The sequence below is a fragment of the Coffea arabica genome, chromosome 4e (assembly GCF_036785885.1).
Source record: "Coffea arabica cultivar ET-39 chromosome 4e, Coffea Arabica ET-39 HiFi, whole genome shotgun sequence".
Taxonomy (NCBI): domain Eukaryota; kingdom Viridiplantae; phylum Streptophyta; class Magnoliopsida; order Gentianales; family Rubiaceae; genus Coffea; species Coffea arabica.
Window position 1 is genome coordinate 47,725,882 of NC_092317.1, and position 15,931 is coordinate 47,741,812.

Here is a 15,931-nt window from a genome sequence, read left to right on the forward strand (position 1 = left end):
TCTCGTATGAGTTTCCAGTCTAAGTTCTCAAGTCCTAAAGATGCAAAAATGGATAACTTATTCCTTGCATTATTCCATGCACATGTAGCATGGGCCTGAGAGAGCCCTGATCTAAAGCTGGAAAGATCTGATAGGGCTTCTCCTCTCTGAATTCTCAATATTCCTGAGAACTATTCCATTGTTTGCAGTGAATGAGCAGTTCCTTGGGCAATCTGTTCATTTTAACATGGCTAAGGATTTATGCAAAATGATCTGATAAAACTTAAATGGAATCCATCATGTTTATTGCCATGTTCATGGAGGCATCTAACATGCTTTTGCACCCCCCATTCTTGGCCTGTCTGACAACTTGCTTGCCATAGCACTTCAGGTATCAAAACGCTAGGTTGATTAGTAGCCAACCTGATCTTCTCTGTATTGGTGTCAACAAGCATAATTTGTCAGCAATAGATCTTCTTTCAAGAATCCCATCTGACAAAAAATTGCCTAAGCTTTTGTGACCAAACATTTGATTAGATTAGGAACCTAATCTAATCCCCCCATCCCATGTACCAAATTTACCTAAAAAAGAGTTACTTGTACCTCTTTACTTTTGAGCTTGGCTTCAAGACCAAAGCTTCTCTTGGTGGTGGTGTCGTGGTAAGGGGTTGAACCCTTATCTCTCACCTTATCACTTAATTGTAGCTTTCTTCGACGGAAAAATTCCGTCGACTCATTCTCCTTTTAGACTGAATTAGAGTAAGTTATACAAATATTATTGTTGCGACAAAAAAAAAAAAATCAAGACCAAAGCTTTTCTACGCTACAATAATAAAATTTTTTAGTTTTCTTATTTCTAGTCCCCTTGACATGAATTTGTTGTTATCTTTAACATGATCACTTTCATCTTTCCATTTGTCCTTTTCAGTCTACTATTGAGGCTCCCAGCCTTCTTTAGAACCTTTGCTTGACGGCATCAAACACTGAATGCAAAGTGTCACCTGTTGTATTGTATCTTACCGGCCAAGTGCTTATCGTGTATGATGATAGCCTTTCAAGAAAATGAAAGGCTCATTTGAAAAAACATCAAAGAACCAAAAAAAAAAAAAAAAAAAAAGATTGTATGAGCCCTACCCTACTGGAAATGAAATATTCCCTCCATCGTATGTATGTCTATGTAGTAAGCATGACATACTTTCTACATTGAAATATCCTAATATACTTGCTACCTTCCTTTAAAAGCAATTAATATTCGACTCTATCGCATTTGACAACTACAGTTTTCTTGAACGTTGAGCAAAATCAAATAATCAGGATAGGCAGAGAGAGTAATTGATCTTACGAAAGATTGCCACATCTAAAGGTGTAAATAAATCGAACGTACTCAGGGTCTCATGAATTTGCTCGATCAAAATTCGAGCACGAGTTCATTGATTGAACTCGAGCCAAGTTTGAGCATCTCAAATAGTTTGATGAATTCAACATCCAAGTGAGGCTCGAAAGGTTGTCACGTTTAATGAAACTCAATCAATCTTTAAAAAAAAAATACATACATACATATACATATACATATATATATATATGTATGTATGTATGTATTTATATCTTTAATTTTTTGGATATTTATTATATATATGTATATCATAGTGTAAGACATTCATTTATACTAGTTAAGGTTGATTGAGTTCAACTCGATTTCGAGTAAGCAAAAATTAAACCAAATTTGAATTCAATTTTAATAACTCGGCAAATTTGAATCTCAGCTAGAACTCAGTTCGTTTACACCTTTGTCCACGTCCAACTAAGCTAAATCTTGTGGACAAAAAATTAACTTAACTGCATTTTTTTTTTGGGTCTAAATGTAATACTAACTAAGATCTAGTCTAGGTACAAATGATCAACGATCTAGATCAGTTATCAATATTAAATCCTGTTTTACCCAACAAGACTTGGTCAGCCACCTGATCACCTCACCTCACCTCACCTCACCTCACAAGTAGCCAAATAACCTTGCCATGGTGGGCAATACTATTGTACAGCAGTTGCCTTCAAAGACCATAGATCATGACCCATCACAATCAAGGACACCGTCCACCTAGCAAAAACTCACTAGTGTACTTTGGAATCTTCCTTAGTTACGTTTTGCAGGACCACACCCGATGTGGACTTTGGTTCATTGACGTGGCAATTCTTGCAGACTTGTCCTTTCTCCTATTGGTTGTTTGGTTTTGCGGTCCACAAGAGCTTGGGCCCTCCCGACTTTCAACTATCTTCCATGTACTCGTTTGTCTGTTGATTCTTTGATAGTACAAGTACTAGTATTTTATTCTTTTCATTGATTTTCTTTTTCTTTGAATTCTTTTGATGGCAAATGGCACCCATTCCTTTCGCAATCCAATGTCTTGCTTTTGTTATCCCTTCCACTATAAACATGTTTTTTTTTTTCTGCAGAAGAACTTGATTTTTGTAGATCATTCATTTCTTTTCGGAATTGTTCTCAATTGATTCTTTTTTTTTTTTTTTTTTGTAAAGATTAATTTTCGAAAAGTCAGAATCAGAATCCAAACAAAAAAAGTATTTTGTAATTTTTGATTGTTTATGAATAATTTTTTCATACACTGTTGATGTACAATTTTTTTTTTTTAATACTAGCAGATTTTGATCATGTCATACTAAATGCAGAGAGCCCTTCAAATGAGACCCAAATCCTTAGTCCTCTTTTTTTTTTTTTTTTTTTTTGTTAAATTAAATCTTTATGTTTATGATTCTGTTTAGAATTAATCTTATATATACCGTCATTGTATATACGATCACTATTAGATATATGACACATATGCAAAATTTGGAGTTTAAAATTCAAAATTTGCTCATGTGTCATTCATCCAACCATAATAAATATATATACTGACAGTGTACATAAAATTTACTCTTCTTTCTAAGGTAGAATATTTCCTTTTTATTTGTTTAATTATTAAAAAACGATTGAAACTTATACTTGGTGATAGATTTCCAAAATTCCAGCACTAGCCTTGACTTTCTTATTTCTAAATTGAAGACGAAAGAGATCATTCTTATACAAAAATTGAAGATTGCTAATATAAATATGGAATAAATTCTTCTACATGAAAGCCTAAAATACCATTGAATTAAAATATTTTAGCACTATGTGTTATTAAAAAGAAGGCAAATGGTATTTGCATTCCAAAATGATTCTCTGGCACTTCACTTTCTTTTAATAAATAAAGTGTGAGACTGAATGTGGTCAGAAAACTATTTTTAGAGTGTAAATATCATTTACCTTAAAAAAGGTGAAAAAGATACATATCACTCTATCATCCATTTATAGATCATATGGCAACTTTAGCAATAAATAAAATAAACAAATGTCAACTTTAGCCACAGTATCTATTTTATTCTTTCTTTGTGATCAATCAGTCACTTGTCAATGATACGATTCAATCTCAATCCCAAATTTGTGGATAATTAGCAAAACCATGTCTACCTAAGAAATTCTTGGATGGAAAAATTAACCATGAAAATGAATCAAAGGTTGATGTTTCCTTGATATATTATAGCTGATTATATTCTTCCTAAATTTTTATTTATTTTTTAAAAAAAATTCCCACATTCTTCCCTGACTGAGAATATTTTCGTTGAGGACAGTTTCTTGTATAGGTAATTAGTTATGTTCATCATTCATTTTAAATTTCTTCATGATTGTATTGTTTGATCTTTTCTACATATTGTTGCACATGATCATATTTCTTGATGTCCCTTTTCTAATTGTTATGTGTTTTTCTGAAGGTGATTAACTCCAGACAAGGGGTAATTCAGCTATCTTAGTCAATATATATATATATATATATATATATATATATATATATAATATAAAATCTTCTAATGTAATTTTTTTTTAATGGTTAAACAAATTGCTATAGCTAGGCATCTCCGTTTAGAGATTTGTTACAGTATGCTGATCCTTTTGTTTGAACATTGTGGAGTACAATTTCATGCACAGAATCATAAAAATCAAGTCAACTGAGGGAGCAGAAAAGGAAACATTCTCCTCATTGTTGATTCATTCCCTGATCAGCTGACTATATACAAGAAATAGAAGCCATGAAAACTTTGCCCAGCTCTTCCTCTTGATTATTGAATGGAGTGCAAAATTTTTAGGACTTCTGGATTGAGGACTTTCCCATATCAAAATTTGAAATTATCCTTCAGGTAACAAACCATCTCTTGCTGCATCAGTGTGAAAATAAAGTAACATGAGAAGTTTTTTGTGTCACTTGTGAATGCAAGACTACATGTTTCTGGATGCATGATGAACATAGGCTTTGGACAAATATTCATATGTGCCAGATGAGTAAAATCCTACCTGATGATCCTCCTTCAAGCAACAGTTACACATGAATACAAAAGCATCTGAGAGAAGTTTATGTTTGAAGTAAAATGAGGTAAAGAGAGAAGCAGGAAGAAACCGAGCTATGCCATTACTGGAATGCAGAAGCTCAAGCTATTTGTAGCAAAATGGAGCTATTGATTTCCACATGAAATGCACATTGGCTACTAAGAGAAACCGTTAATGTACTTTGAACACCACAGAAAAGAAAATCATTTGGATGATAGAAAGGAAGAAACTTACAATTAAACATAAGAGAATGCATGCAGCAGCCCCGGGGAACAGAGCATACCAAAAGTTGAGGCGATGCAGTTTAGGAGCATCAATGAACAACAGAGGTAAGCCGGCAGCTGCCATTAGTACATATGATCTCCCATTTTAGTACAAGAACAAGATTTGGCAGGCAAAGGCTACTGAGATTCGTGAGTGTTTAGTTAGATACCAGGTGGATGTACGGCACGAGTGCAGATCATGAATGCTATGGCTGCGGCTAGGCCACTGCTCCTAGCCAACCATCCTGGACCAAAAACTGTAAAGGCTATAACACCAATAGCTGCACAACCAATTTGAGCCATGAACAGATTGTACTTCTGCACAGTTGAACTTGAAACTCAGATATCTCGCATAGTATAGGGGAACTAGACATTAGAAAACATAGCATACTCAATCAAAATATCCTAAAACTTGGAGATAGCAGCAAAATTAATTTCCAACTGATTCTTTACAGCTGTCTGTTTATCAAATAGTCAAAATTAGAAACAAAATAAAAGGTAACACATGTAGTGATCAATGATTTCGGTTTCCAATATAACTGAGGGAGCATACGTAAGTATTTAGCTGTTGCCCAGATACAAAACTCCCTATAGAAGGATTAGCAGAATACAAGATTGTAGCAAAGTGACACCAAATAAGTAATCACAGAAGGTCTTTACGTTTCATGAGGCTAGGCATTTCTTAACCGTTTCATTTATTTGGTGTGGATATTTATTGTTGGCAAGCACCTGGTTGTCATTTCTTCTAGGTTCAGACACCAAATCCATATTAAAGGTAAAGTACTTGAAGATGGTCCTGTTCTGAGGTTCTCACTTTGTATGCATGTCATAAAAATGACAGGAAAATGGAGCAAATTTTGGAATAAACTTGTACAAGAAAAGAGAAATGCAGCTTAATCTTTTCGAAGATGCACTCCATCGAACAACGGTCAGTTTGGAGAACTGAAGATAGTCCCACGGACTTAATTCAGTTTGGAGATTTCACCAGTGGTTCACCAGGATTAGATAATAGGTTATGACATTTATATTAAAGACAAAACAAAAATCAGCAATGATCTTTTCTTGACATACAGAGATACAGAGTAATAAGGCATCAAATTACATGTATGACATTGGTCCACATCCTCAAGAATGGGACTATGTTTCTCACTGTTTACTTCATCTTTTTTTTCCTTTGGGAGCAAAAAGAGCATCTTACATAACATTAGGCTTACTTCTTACAAGAAAGCCAACCATTAATATCTTTAAACAAGTGTAAACAGGTAACATTCTCCATCTTCCATGCCAAAAAATCTTTTTTTTTTTGTTTTCCCACGCTTATATGTTTCAATGACTTGCTTTTTGTTTGTTCTGAACCTCAGTGCTGATAGCAGTTAGATGCATGCATAGATCATATAAAGGCCACTAAAGCCACCAGTAAATACTGCATATAGGGGACATGTGCGGAGATGCTATCGAACCATACAGTTGAGTCTAATTTCTCCAAACAACTTTCAATTTCCTTTACTGCTACTAGAGCCATATACAGCACTTCCCTTTCAAAGAACTAGTACTTCAGGTTTTTTGTGGAAGTTATCCAGTAAGTCAACTTCAAAAGTAATGCTGCTATCAAGTTCCAATTGCACAGATTATGATAGGAAGGCTCTGTAGTACTTTCTATGTGCTCTATCTAGTCAATGTTACACTGCCAAACATTATACTGATAAGAAATGCTCTCAGTGCTTGTTGGATTCCTTTTAAGGTGAAAATGACTTCCACCATCATTTTAGATGGCAATCAACAGGACAAGTCCTCATTACCTTTTCTACTATCCACATTTAAGCACCTAAAAATCTCTGAGTTGAAAGTTAGATTAAGCACGGCCAATACAAAGAAAAGAAATCTTGGACATTTTACGATGACCTCTTATTGTTGATGCACGATTGCACATGTATCATCTTACTGCAAAATGCATTATACATCTTCATCTCTTTGATTTAGTCTACAAGTAAAACAGAGCAAAAGCATCCAATCCATATTCTGTTGTGTAAGTTGTGGCATTTTGTCATGTTACAGTTTTTGTATTTCCTCTGCCTGGCGAACTCAAAGAGAGGAGGTAACCTCTTATTTCAAATACTACTAGCACAATCAGAACCTCAAACATTGAAATAACACACCTCTCAAACCTGTGATGTCACTAGATCCAGAATGTGCCCGAAACAAGCATCAAATTTTGTAAATGAGCATTTGGAAATATGTTTCTTTAAATTTTGAATAACTTGCTTCAACTAGCATTATTTTCACTCGTCAAGGTTCAGAGTACTTAAACAGCATTCAATGTATCTTGCATTTCCTGGCACACCAAAAAGCACAAAGTTTAATAACTAACATACATAAAATCACGTATGCAGCAATATGTCACACAATCCCCATTAACCGATAAAGGAAGTTGCAACTTTCAAGTAAACAATCCAATGTGGGAACATAGACACAACATCCTAGTAAACAGTAATTTGTCTAAACTAATCTAATAATCAATGATAAGCTTCTTTAATCAGCTACCACGGTTAACATGCAAAATGATTCAAATAAAAAGACTGACGAAGAATTCATTCGAAAGTCGCTCTTTAGATATAACTTTTGACAAATGATTTTCAGAAGTGCTTGGTTCTAGTTTTGAACTTGTTGATGTCATGTTACCAGATTCTGTAAGTACCTGATTACTGGTTATCACAAATAAGGCCACCCTTCTTCAAGTCATGACTAAATAAATAAATGTGGGATTAAATTGAATCCTTTGTCCACCCAGCCAAGGACATTTTGTTAGTCTGACTTTAATCTATACATGAAAGTCCATGACTTACAATACAACATACAAAGTTAGTGAAGATATTAACAGAGCGGGAAGAAGACAGTACCCTAGCACCTGGAGCAGAGGGGGTGGCAAATAGGACTGCACAAACAGCTCCTAGTGGGGCAATAGTCATTGAAATTCCTTTTGGTGCCAATATTTGGTCAATCTTTCCTAGTATTGCCATTGCAGCAAACGCCCCTGATTTGTACATAAAACTTCAACCATTAGTCCTTTACCAACATATTACCATCACTAGCTAATCAATGTATATCAATATCAGAAAAAGACAACAAAAAGAAGATCATATCCTAGAACATCCAAAATACGCATCATACTTTCTAGCTACAAAAGCAGTCACAATTGAACTTTCTTGATAGATAAAAACAATAACTCATTACACTACCAGGCCTTTTAAAGAACAAGAGAAAAAGTCTACTATAATAATGCTTTTGTCTTGCAGGTGATAGTAAAATTGAACAATTGATTCTGTCAATTTTTTTGTAGTGTGTAACCTGCAGAAGGCCAGAAAATGTCGCTGAGGGAAGGAGCTTGAGTGCCCTTTTGAGGTGCCCAACTATCCCAGAATGGTGCAGGTACATTGCTTGATGATGATGATGATGATGCTACAATTCTGAGCTCCCCTTTTCTTCTTACACTTGTGAATCTCTTTCCATCATGAGAATGCAATCCAAGTGAAGTTACAAGATTGCAGAGTTTCGTTTGCTTCTTATTGCTCTTGCAGCTATAGATGTTACTGCAAGAATGTACTATTAATTGTGAATTCAATGGAGGTGCTGATGATGAAACTGGTGCTGGTGGCTTCAGAAGATAATTCTGCAACCCCATTTCGTTGAGTTTCTCTGCTGATGTGATGATGTTGGCTGGCTGTTTCGAGGGAAGACTCTTCTGTTGCAGAAATGGTCGGAGAAAGAAAGAGACCGTTTGGGATGTTGAAACTCGAAAAGGGCCCCTTGGGATGATCGAAAGGCCATCGTTGGATAAGATGGGGTCCTGAAATCCCCCCAAAAAAAAAATCCAAAATATTGTGTGTATAGAAGGATAATTTCAGAAACCACCCTTAAGGTTTCTCACAATATCATATAGCGCTTCTAAAGTTTTAATATCACTTGTCTTCCTTGTTTTTAAACTTTTGTGACATTGTCAACCCGATTCAAAATATAATACTATAACATTCAGATTTGGAGTATATAGATTATTTTATTTCAAAATTTCCCTTTTGTTATGTTCTTTTAACTTTTATGACAAACTAATTTGAAATTCCTCAACATTTAAAAATTTACCAATTTACTTCTTTAATGGAAATTATAAGTTTTTTTATTAGGGTTGGGAGATCCTTTAAGAAAATTTATTTTATAATTTGGACAAAGGATGTTAAAGCTTTACAACTTATGAATAATTGACAAAACACATAAAAATCATCTATTATACTATATAAATGAAATAACTTTTTTTTTTTGCATCGTGAGTGCATTTCCAATTAATGTTTTTTACCCATTTCAAACAATTTATAAATAAAATTTTAAACACTTTTTCTTTTCTTTTTTTTTTTAAAAAATATTTCCAGGCCATCGTTATAGATAAAAAATGATAATGCTAAATAATTTATAAAATTTCTTAAATTAACTCAAAAATAGTTTATATAAAAGGAAAAATTTCTTTATTTGGTAACCTAAAAGACACCTAATTAGCATATCAAAAAAGTAAAGGTGGAACCAACGTTAAAGTTTTAAAATCATAATTAATCCCCTAAATTGCAACACTTTAGTAGAATAAATCTACCCTTCTGCTAAAATGATCGACCCCCTATTGTAGCACCAAATAATTGAACCCTAAAGAAGACAAAAATAATTTTCTTTTCCTGGTTTGAAAACATTTTAAATGAATGTTTCCGGAGAACAAAACACATAGTAGAGATTTAACAAGGGAAGGGGAGACGACTGATGAGAGGGACGACGAGTGGGTAGGATAAAATCCGATGCATATGATATATGTATACCCTTGTCTAAACATATAGTTTATTTCACACTATTAGCTAGTGTGGCCTTATAGGTGGCATGTTATAGAGTATTACAGATCTGAAAAATTAACAAAAATTTTCACTATGAAGATCCAAATATATTCAAATATTAAGTCGAACATTGCATCTCCAAGAACATCAGTGAATATCTCCAATAAACGTTCCAAATACTTGACCCTTTTTCAGGAATGAAATCAGATCTTATGTGGTGCCTCCAATCCTCATTCTTGACAGCCTATGGTTCCCGGAGGATCCTTATACAAGTGGTGGCAAATTGAAACAGCAATCATTCTTTCTTTCATCAAAAAGCATAATAAGTTTATTTAAGATTCAACGTAATCGTTAAGAAATAAAACCGCCATCAACAGCTAGGTTAGTCCCAGTAATACAGGAAGACTCATCTGAAGCAAGGAACAGAACAGCATCAGCCACATTTTTAGCCTTTACGTTCATCCCTCTCAAATTTGGAAGCTTGAAAACCTCTTCTAGTTCCTCGACAGTCATGTTAAAGGCCCGACGAGCCGTCCGCGTCGCCACCACGTAAGGCGACACACAGTTCACCCTGATTCCATGCTCTCCGAGCTGCTTACTGGCGCATCTCATCAGCCCCAACACCGCATGCTTAGACATGCGATAGTCAGTCCAATTTTCAGCACCACGGGTTGCTGCAACGCTAGCCATGCATACTATGCTGCCCTTGATGCTCTGATCTATCATCGCACGGGCTGCATGTTTCAAGCAACTAGCCATGCCACCAACATTGACGGAGAAGAGATTGTAGTACATCCCGGATAGATCAAGGTCAAGAACTTTCTGAGCTGATTGGCTGAATATCCCTCCGTTGCTGAACATGATGTCAAGGTGGCCATGAGTCTTTAAAGTCCATTCAACCATGGCTTGAACTTTGTCTTCGATGGAAACATCACAATGGATATAGCTGCATAGGTTTGAGCCAATTGATTCTGCAACTTTTTGGCCCTTCTCGTCCTCGATATCGCCAATCACGATTTTTGCCCCATGGGTGCAGAGAAGTCATGTCGTTGCCTCCCCTATACCGCTTGCCCCACCGGTGATTATGGCTACTTTGCCTTCTAATTTTTTCTTTTGTAGAGAGGGCTCTGCCATTTTTGTTTTTGGGTGGAGGTTGGAATTTATTCTAGACCTTGAGAAGATGGAGCAAGAAAGATGCAACTAGCATGACAGTGACTGCCTTTATTTGCTAGCAGAACAAGTAGCCAAATGGTAAATGATATGCAAAAAATGTAATTGGTCTTGATCATTGCGGTTGCAACCAGCTTTTAATATGCGCAGTGCCAACTTGTGGGATAACTCTTTAAGGTATAGTGGCATATTTTGTAAACTCCAAGAGGATGAATTATATGGCAGACCGTTAGTAATGGTTCTTTCCAGAAACGGCAAGAAACGAAAAAGTCAAGTGGCCCTACGAGCTATCCAAAATAAGCTAAACAATATCACAAAGTACAAAAACAAGAACATGCTTTTGATCAGGATCCCATCCTATCCTATCTTATCCCATCCATCCTTCCAAGAATCCAATCATTGATTCACTTCCTAAAGGAATCTTTCAACCATTTTTAGCGTTTTTAAACTCGAATTGAGAAGCGAAGCAGTCTGATTAACGGGTAAAGAGCAAAACCATGTAATAGTGAACCAATTATTGGAAAATCAGATGACTCAGATGAATCGGCAGTAGTCATAAATTTCGGCATAGATAAAGGGAAACACTGAGACACATGCAAGTATATACGAGTATCTAACGCTACCCAGATAGCATATACCGTGCATAACAATGACTCATGAATGCAAATAACCCTTAGTAAGCTCTGGTTCGTTTGGATTAGTTGTTTTTGGGATATTTTTGAAATAATTTATTGTAACAATACATATGAAAAACTTTTACTGTAAATATTTTTGATGATGTTTTTGGGATATATTTTGAAGTATTTTTAAAATTTAAAAATTTTAGAATATTTTTTTAAAAATTAATACTACCATCTATCATCACCACTGATCACTGCCACCACCCCCTTCGTCTTCTTCTTCCTCGCTCTCTTTCTTCCTCCTCCTCTCTCTTTCCCCTCCTTCCCTCCCTTTTTCCACCACACCCCACCTCTCCCCTCCTCTAATACATGGCCTCGATGGGTGTGGTAGGAAAGGGGAGGGGAAGGGGAAGAGAGGAGGGGAGGAGGAAAGGGGAGGAGAGGAAAGAGGAAGAGGAGGAAGAGGGAGGGAGAAGAAAGAGGGGGAAGAAGGGGATGGTGGATGGTGGTGATAGATGAAAAAAGAAGATGGTGTAAATTTTGTGTATACTTTTTAATTTTTTTGTATATGTTGCACCCCTTTTTGAAAATAAAATAAATGATGTTAAAAAATGAGTTTTTGATTTTAGAAAATAAAGAAAAAGAGTCTAAAATGGGATTTAAAATATCCGACGGTTTAGGACCAAAATAACAGTCTAAAAGGGATTTTTAAGAAAAAATAGGAGTCGCCACTTATTGAGTTTAGGTGTACCAAATCACTTAAAAATTTTTAAATAAATAAATAATAAATAAAACCCTTTTTAGACTACTCCAAATCTTTGAAAACAAGAGAAAAGAGTTCGAGAGTCACAGTTGAAGAAGGAAAGACAAAGATTTGATAAGTTCGAACCTAAGGCAATCTAGCCAAGGTTAGTTGCGTGATTTAGTCGAAAATTTTCCTAATCTAACTTATAAATTTTATCACATTAGAATTCTTCTATATGGATGCGTATCTAGACTTAGAGGTCACGAATATGCAAAAGATGAGACTCAAAAGAGGAAATTATAATATAGATAAATATACATGACTTAAAAGAGGGAAATGCAACATAACGGGTGCGGAAAACTAAGATTCATGATTCAATTTTTCTTTTATAAAGGGGATGAGAGCGTGCTAAGGCTAAAAAATCATACTCGTTCATTTCCCATATTTGAAGGATGACTAATTTAACTTATGCAAACAAATGGATTAACCTACTTCTAGTTTCCTAAAATGAGATGCAATTCTAAATGATATGGTCCAATCACATAGAGGGTAAGAGAATAATAGTAGGGGAAATATCATGCAAATGAAATTAATCTAAAAATAAAAATGCATGAAATGTAATAAATGTCACACAAGGTATGAATTTAGCACAAAAAACGGCCTAAAGAGTCTAGTACTGGACTAACTCATTTCTACAAGTCCTCTTTAGTATTGGAATATTGAGAAATCGGAAAGAAAGAACAAAATTAGCATTGGAATAGTGTGGTGACATCATGTATTTATTATAAGTAAATAAAGCATATAAAGTATAATTAAAGCAAATAAACACATAAAGCACATATATCACATAACACATAGGCATAATGTCTAAATGCAAAATCCTAAAGAAAGCAAAAAAAAAAAAAACACACATTAGTACACAAGCACACAAGCATGCAAACAAATAAGCAAATGAAACCTAACTATTACATTAAGGACTCTAACCACAATTTAGAAGGGGAATTTTTGGAAATAATAAACCTATCTATTACATTTATCTAACTAATTACATTTTTGATAAATATAAAATCTACCTATTACATAGCCTAACTAAATACATTTTTTGGGCAACTATCTATTACAATTTGACATTTAAATGCTTCCCAAATAATCATCAAAATTAAATAGAACAAATAAAAATTTAAAATGAATAAAATGAGTAAATAAAAGAAAAAGCACTCAAAACATGCAATCACACATAAAAAAACACATAGGAGCACATAAAAGAATTTAAAATAATAATAGAAGGTACCTCCCTTGAAGTAGTAGTTAAATAAGGTGGAACTTGCCCTATTTATATTTCAAAATCAACAAAATAGTCAAGACACCAATTTAATTAACAATTAAAAAGAAAATGTAAACATGTATCAAATTCACTTTTACTATAATAAGAAAATATGAACAAACATAGAATCCCTAAAATTTACAAATTAAATGCATTTAAATGAAACATGATTAACAATTAAAGGAGATAAACAAATTATACTTAAGAAATCAAAGCTATTAGGGACCTAATTATAATAATTAAAAAGTTTTTAGGATCAAATTAAAATTATTATGAAGATTAGAGGTCAAAATTAATCAAAAGATAAAATTTAGGGACCAAATTGAAATTAAATTAAGAACCTAATTGAAAGAAATCCAAAGTTTCAGGGTCACAATAGAATTATGCAAAAGAAAAGGGAGCTAATTGTAAATTACGTTTCTGGTTTGTTAAGCAACAAGGTCACTGGGCCATTTCTGATTATTTTCGTGAGCCAAACTTGCCTTTGGCCCAATGGAGAACCCATAAAAAGAAGGGGCTAGCCCGTTTCTGATTAAGCAAAATCAACCAAAAAGGGTTGGGCTTTAACTACCAAAGCCCATGTCTTTACCCAAAGAAAATGAAGGCAAATCCACTCTCCAAAACGCAACAAATAACCCTAGCCCAACTATTAAATTGTTTTCCTAAACCCAGAGAAGAGAAGAACATGTCCTTTTAGGAAAATAAATTCAACAAAATTATTTAGGCCTTAATCCCACCCTAAAACCCAGAAATAATTTACTCAAAACATTACATAAAATGTGCAACAAAGTCAAGGCTTGAAAAGTAGGGATGACAATGGGCCGGTCACCTGCCCCTCGGGGGACTGTCGAGGCGGTGGTTGGGGCGGGGGCGGGGGTAATTTTATTCCCCCGTTTAGAAACGGGGCGGGGGACGGGGATACATTCCCCCACCCCAACCCCCGCCCTGTTCCCCGCTAAAAAAATATACATATATATATATACACACACACACACACAAATAACAAAAGAACAAACGAAGAAACGAACCTCCATACTTCTCACACCCTCTCTGCACATAATAACAAACCATGACCAGAGTTTGAGTCTTCCCCCGCAGACTTCTCATCATCATCAACAACTAGTGCATAATTTAAACTAGGCCCACTAGCTACTTTGCCAACATGAGTAAAATTGTCAGCGTCTACCAAATCATCAGCAACATTGAAATGCAAACTAGGCTCACCGCAACTTTGTTGATATTTCTGCTTCAATCGTTGTTGATTACCAGCACCAAATCTTCTAGAACATCCAGATGCTGGGCTCTTCAGATTTGCCCTCAAATCAGAAGAAAGTTTCGACTTTTGGGAAGAAGTTTTTGAAGCGGGCCTTCTAGCGGATTGCCACTGGGAGAGGAAAGAAGGGCTCTTTCTAAAACTTTGTGAAGACGATTTTTTGGGCACATCATTTTCGTTAGCAATTGATTTATTAGATCTAGGCCTGGCGGAATTAGGAGTTGATTTTGGGGCTGACTTGGCAACAAGGGGTTTATTTCTGAGTTTGAAATTGGGATCCTTCTAAAGATGGGAACTCGAAGAAGAAGAAGAGGAGCGAGGTCTTGAGTTTGACGTAGAGGAAAGCAGAAACTTGAGGCAACGGGGGACAGTGGGGAAACGGGGCGGGGGCGGAGCGGGGGGTGGGGGGCAAGGTCCCCCTCCCCACCCCCGTCCCATTGCCATCCCTGTTGAAAAGGGAAAATTTGATCCATTTTTCACAAACCTTTGGGCCTTAGTATAATTATGTAAAAGTCAGGAGGTAAAAGTGCAATTTCCAATTTTCTCCATGCAAGCTGTTCGAAGCTTTTCTGCAAATCTGGAAGCTTATCAAACCCAAAAACCCTACCAAAATAATTTCCAAATTTCGGATCTAAACACGTGAGGCTATGCAATCTCAAACATTAACACAAGATTTCTAGTTCCAAACACAAGCACATGATCATGCATCATGAACCAAAGAGAGCAAGATTTCTGAACTTTTACTTGCAAATGAGTTGGAGCAAAGAGAGAAAAGTGAATGAGGGTTACCTCTGAGGCTTATAGAAGTCGAAAACAGCAGTGTAAATTTCCAAGAAACGTGCAAACTTCACCCAAAGAGCAAAAACCAGGTTGCCACAGTTGTGCTAAGAGCTGTAAGGCGAGGACATTGGAGCTCGAATTCAAGGAATTTAGGGATGTTTTTTTGGGACGGTTTCAAGACAAAAGTTTCTCCTCTAACACTGTATATATTTCAGAAAAAATAATATCCTCAAAATGAGGTCGGGATTTGTGGAAATAGGGTGACGAACAGGATTGGTTCGTCAACCCTGGCTCAATTTTCTGCCCAAAAAAAAATTTGAGGAGCCCAGTTCGGGCTTCGATTTGAGGGGATTATGGTGATTATCTGGGCAAAGTTTCACACAAAATTCTTTCTCTCTATCCCTAGAAGGTGCAGAAAAAATAAATACTCTAAAAAGAGGTAAAATGAAAGAGAAAGTCAGGTTGGAATGGAGCTGGTTCACCAGCTCATTTTTCCAGATT

At 35.5% G+C, this 15,931-nt stretch overlaps 1 protein-coding gene and 1 pseudogene across 1 annotated transcript; both read right to left on the reverse strand.

The window, feature by feature from the left end:
- Positions 1–3,874: 3,874 nt before the first annotated feature.
- Positions 3,875–8,496, reverse strand: LOC113742190 (uncharacterized). Its single transcript, XM_027269943.2, has 5 exons — positions 8,002–8,496; positions 7,554–7,687; positions 4,827–4,974; positions 4,628–4,734; positions 3,875–4,224 (listed from the first exon to the last, which is right to left on the reverse strand). The coding sequence occupies exons 1-5, from the start codon at positions 8,333–8,335 to the stop codon at positions 4,183–4,185; spliced, it is 765 nt and encodes a 254-aa protein (XP_027125744.1). The 5' UTR covers positions 8,336–8,496; the 3' UTR covers positions 3,875–4,182.
- Positions 8,497–9,733: 1,237 nt separating this feature from the next.
- LOC113742189 ((+)-cis,trans-nepetalactol synthase NEPS1-like) lies at positions 9,734–10,786 on the reverse strand (annotated as a pseudogene).
- Between the last annotated feature and the right edge of the window lie 5,145 nt (positions 10,787–15,931).

Bases quoted from the DNA above. Each gene is read 5' to 3' on its own strand.
- LOC113742190 (XM_027269943.2), bottom strand. From the start codon at position 8,335: ATGGGGTTGCAGAATTATCTTCTGAAGCCACCAGCACCAGTTTCATCA. The intron at 7,688-8,001 runs GTTACACACTAC...TGTACAAATCAG, and splicing joins CATTTTCTGGCCTTCTGCAG to GGGCGTTTGCTGCAATGGCA. The intron at 4,735-4,826 runs GTATCTAACTAA...TACTAATGGCAG, and splicing joins TCGTGCCGTACATCCACCTG to CTGCCGGCTTACCTCTGTTG.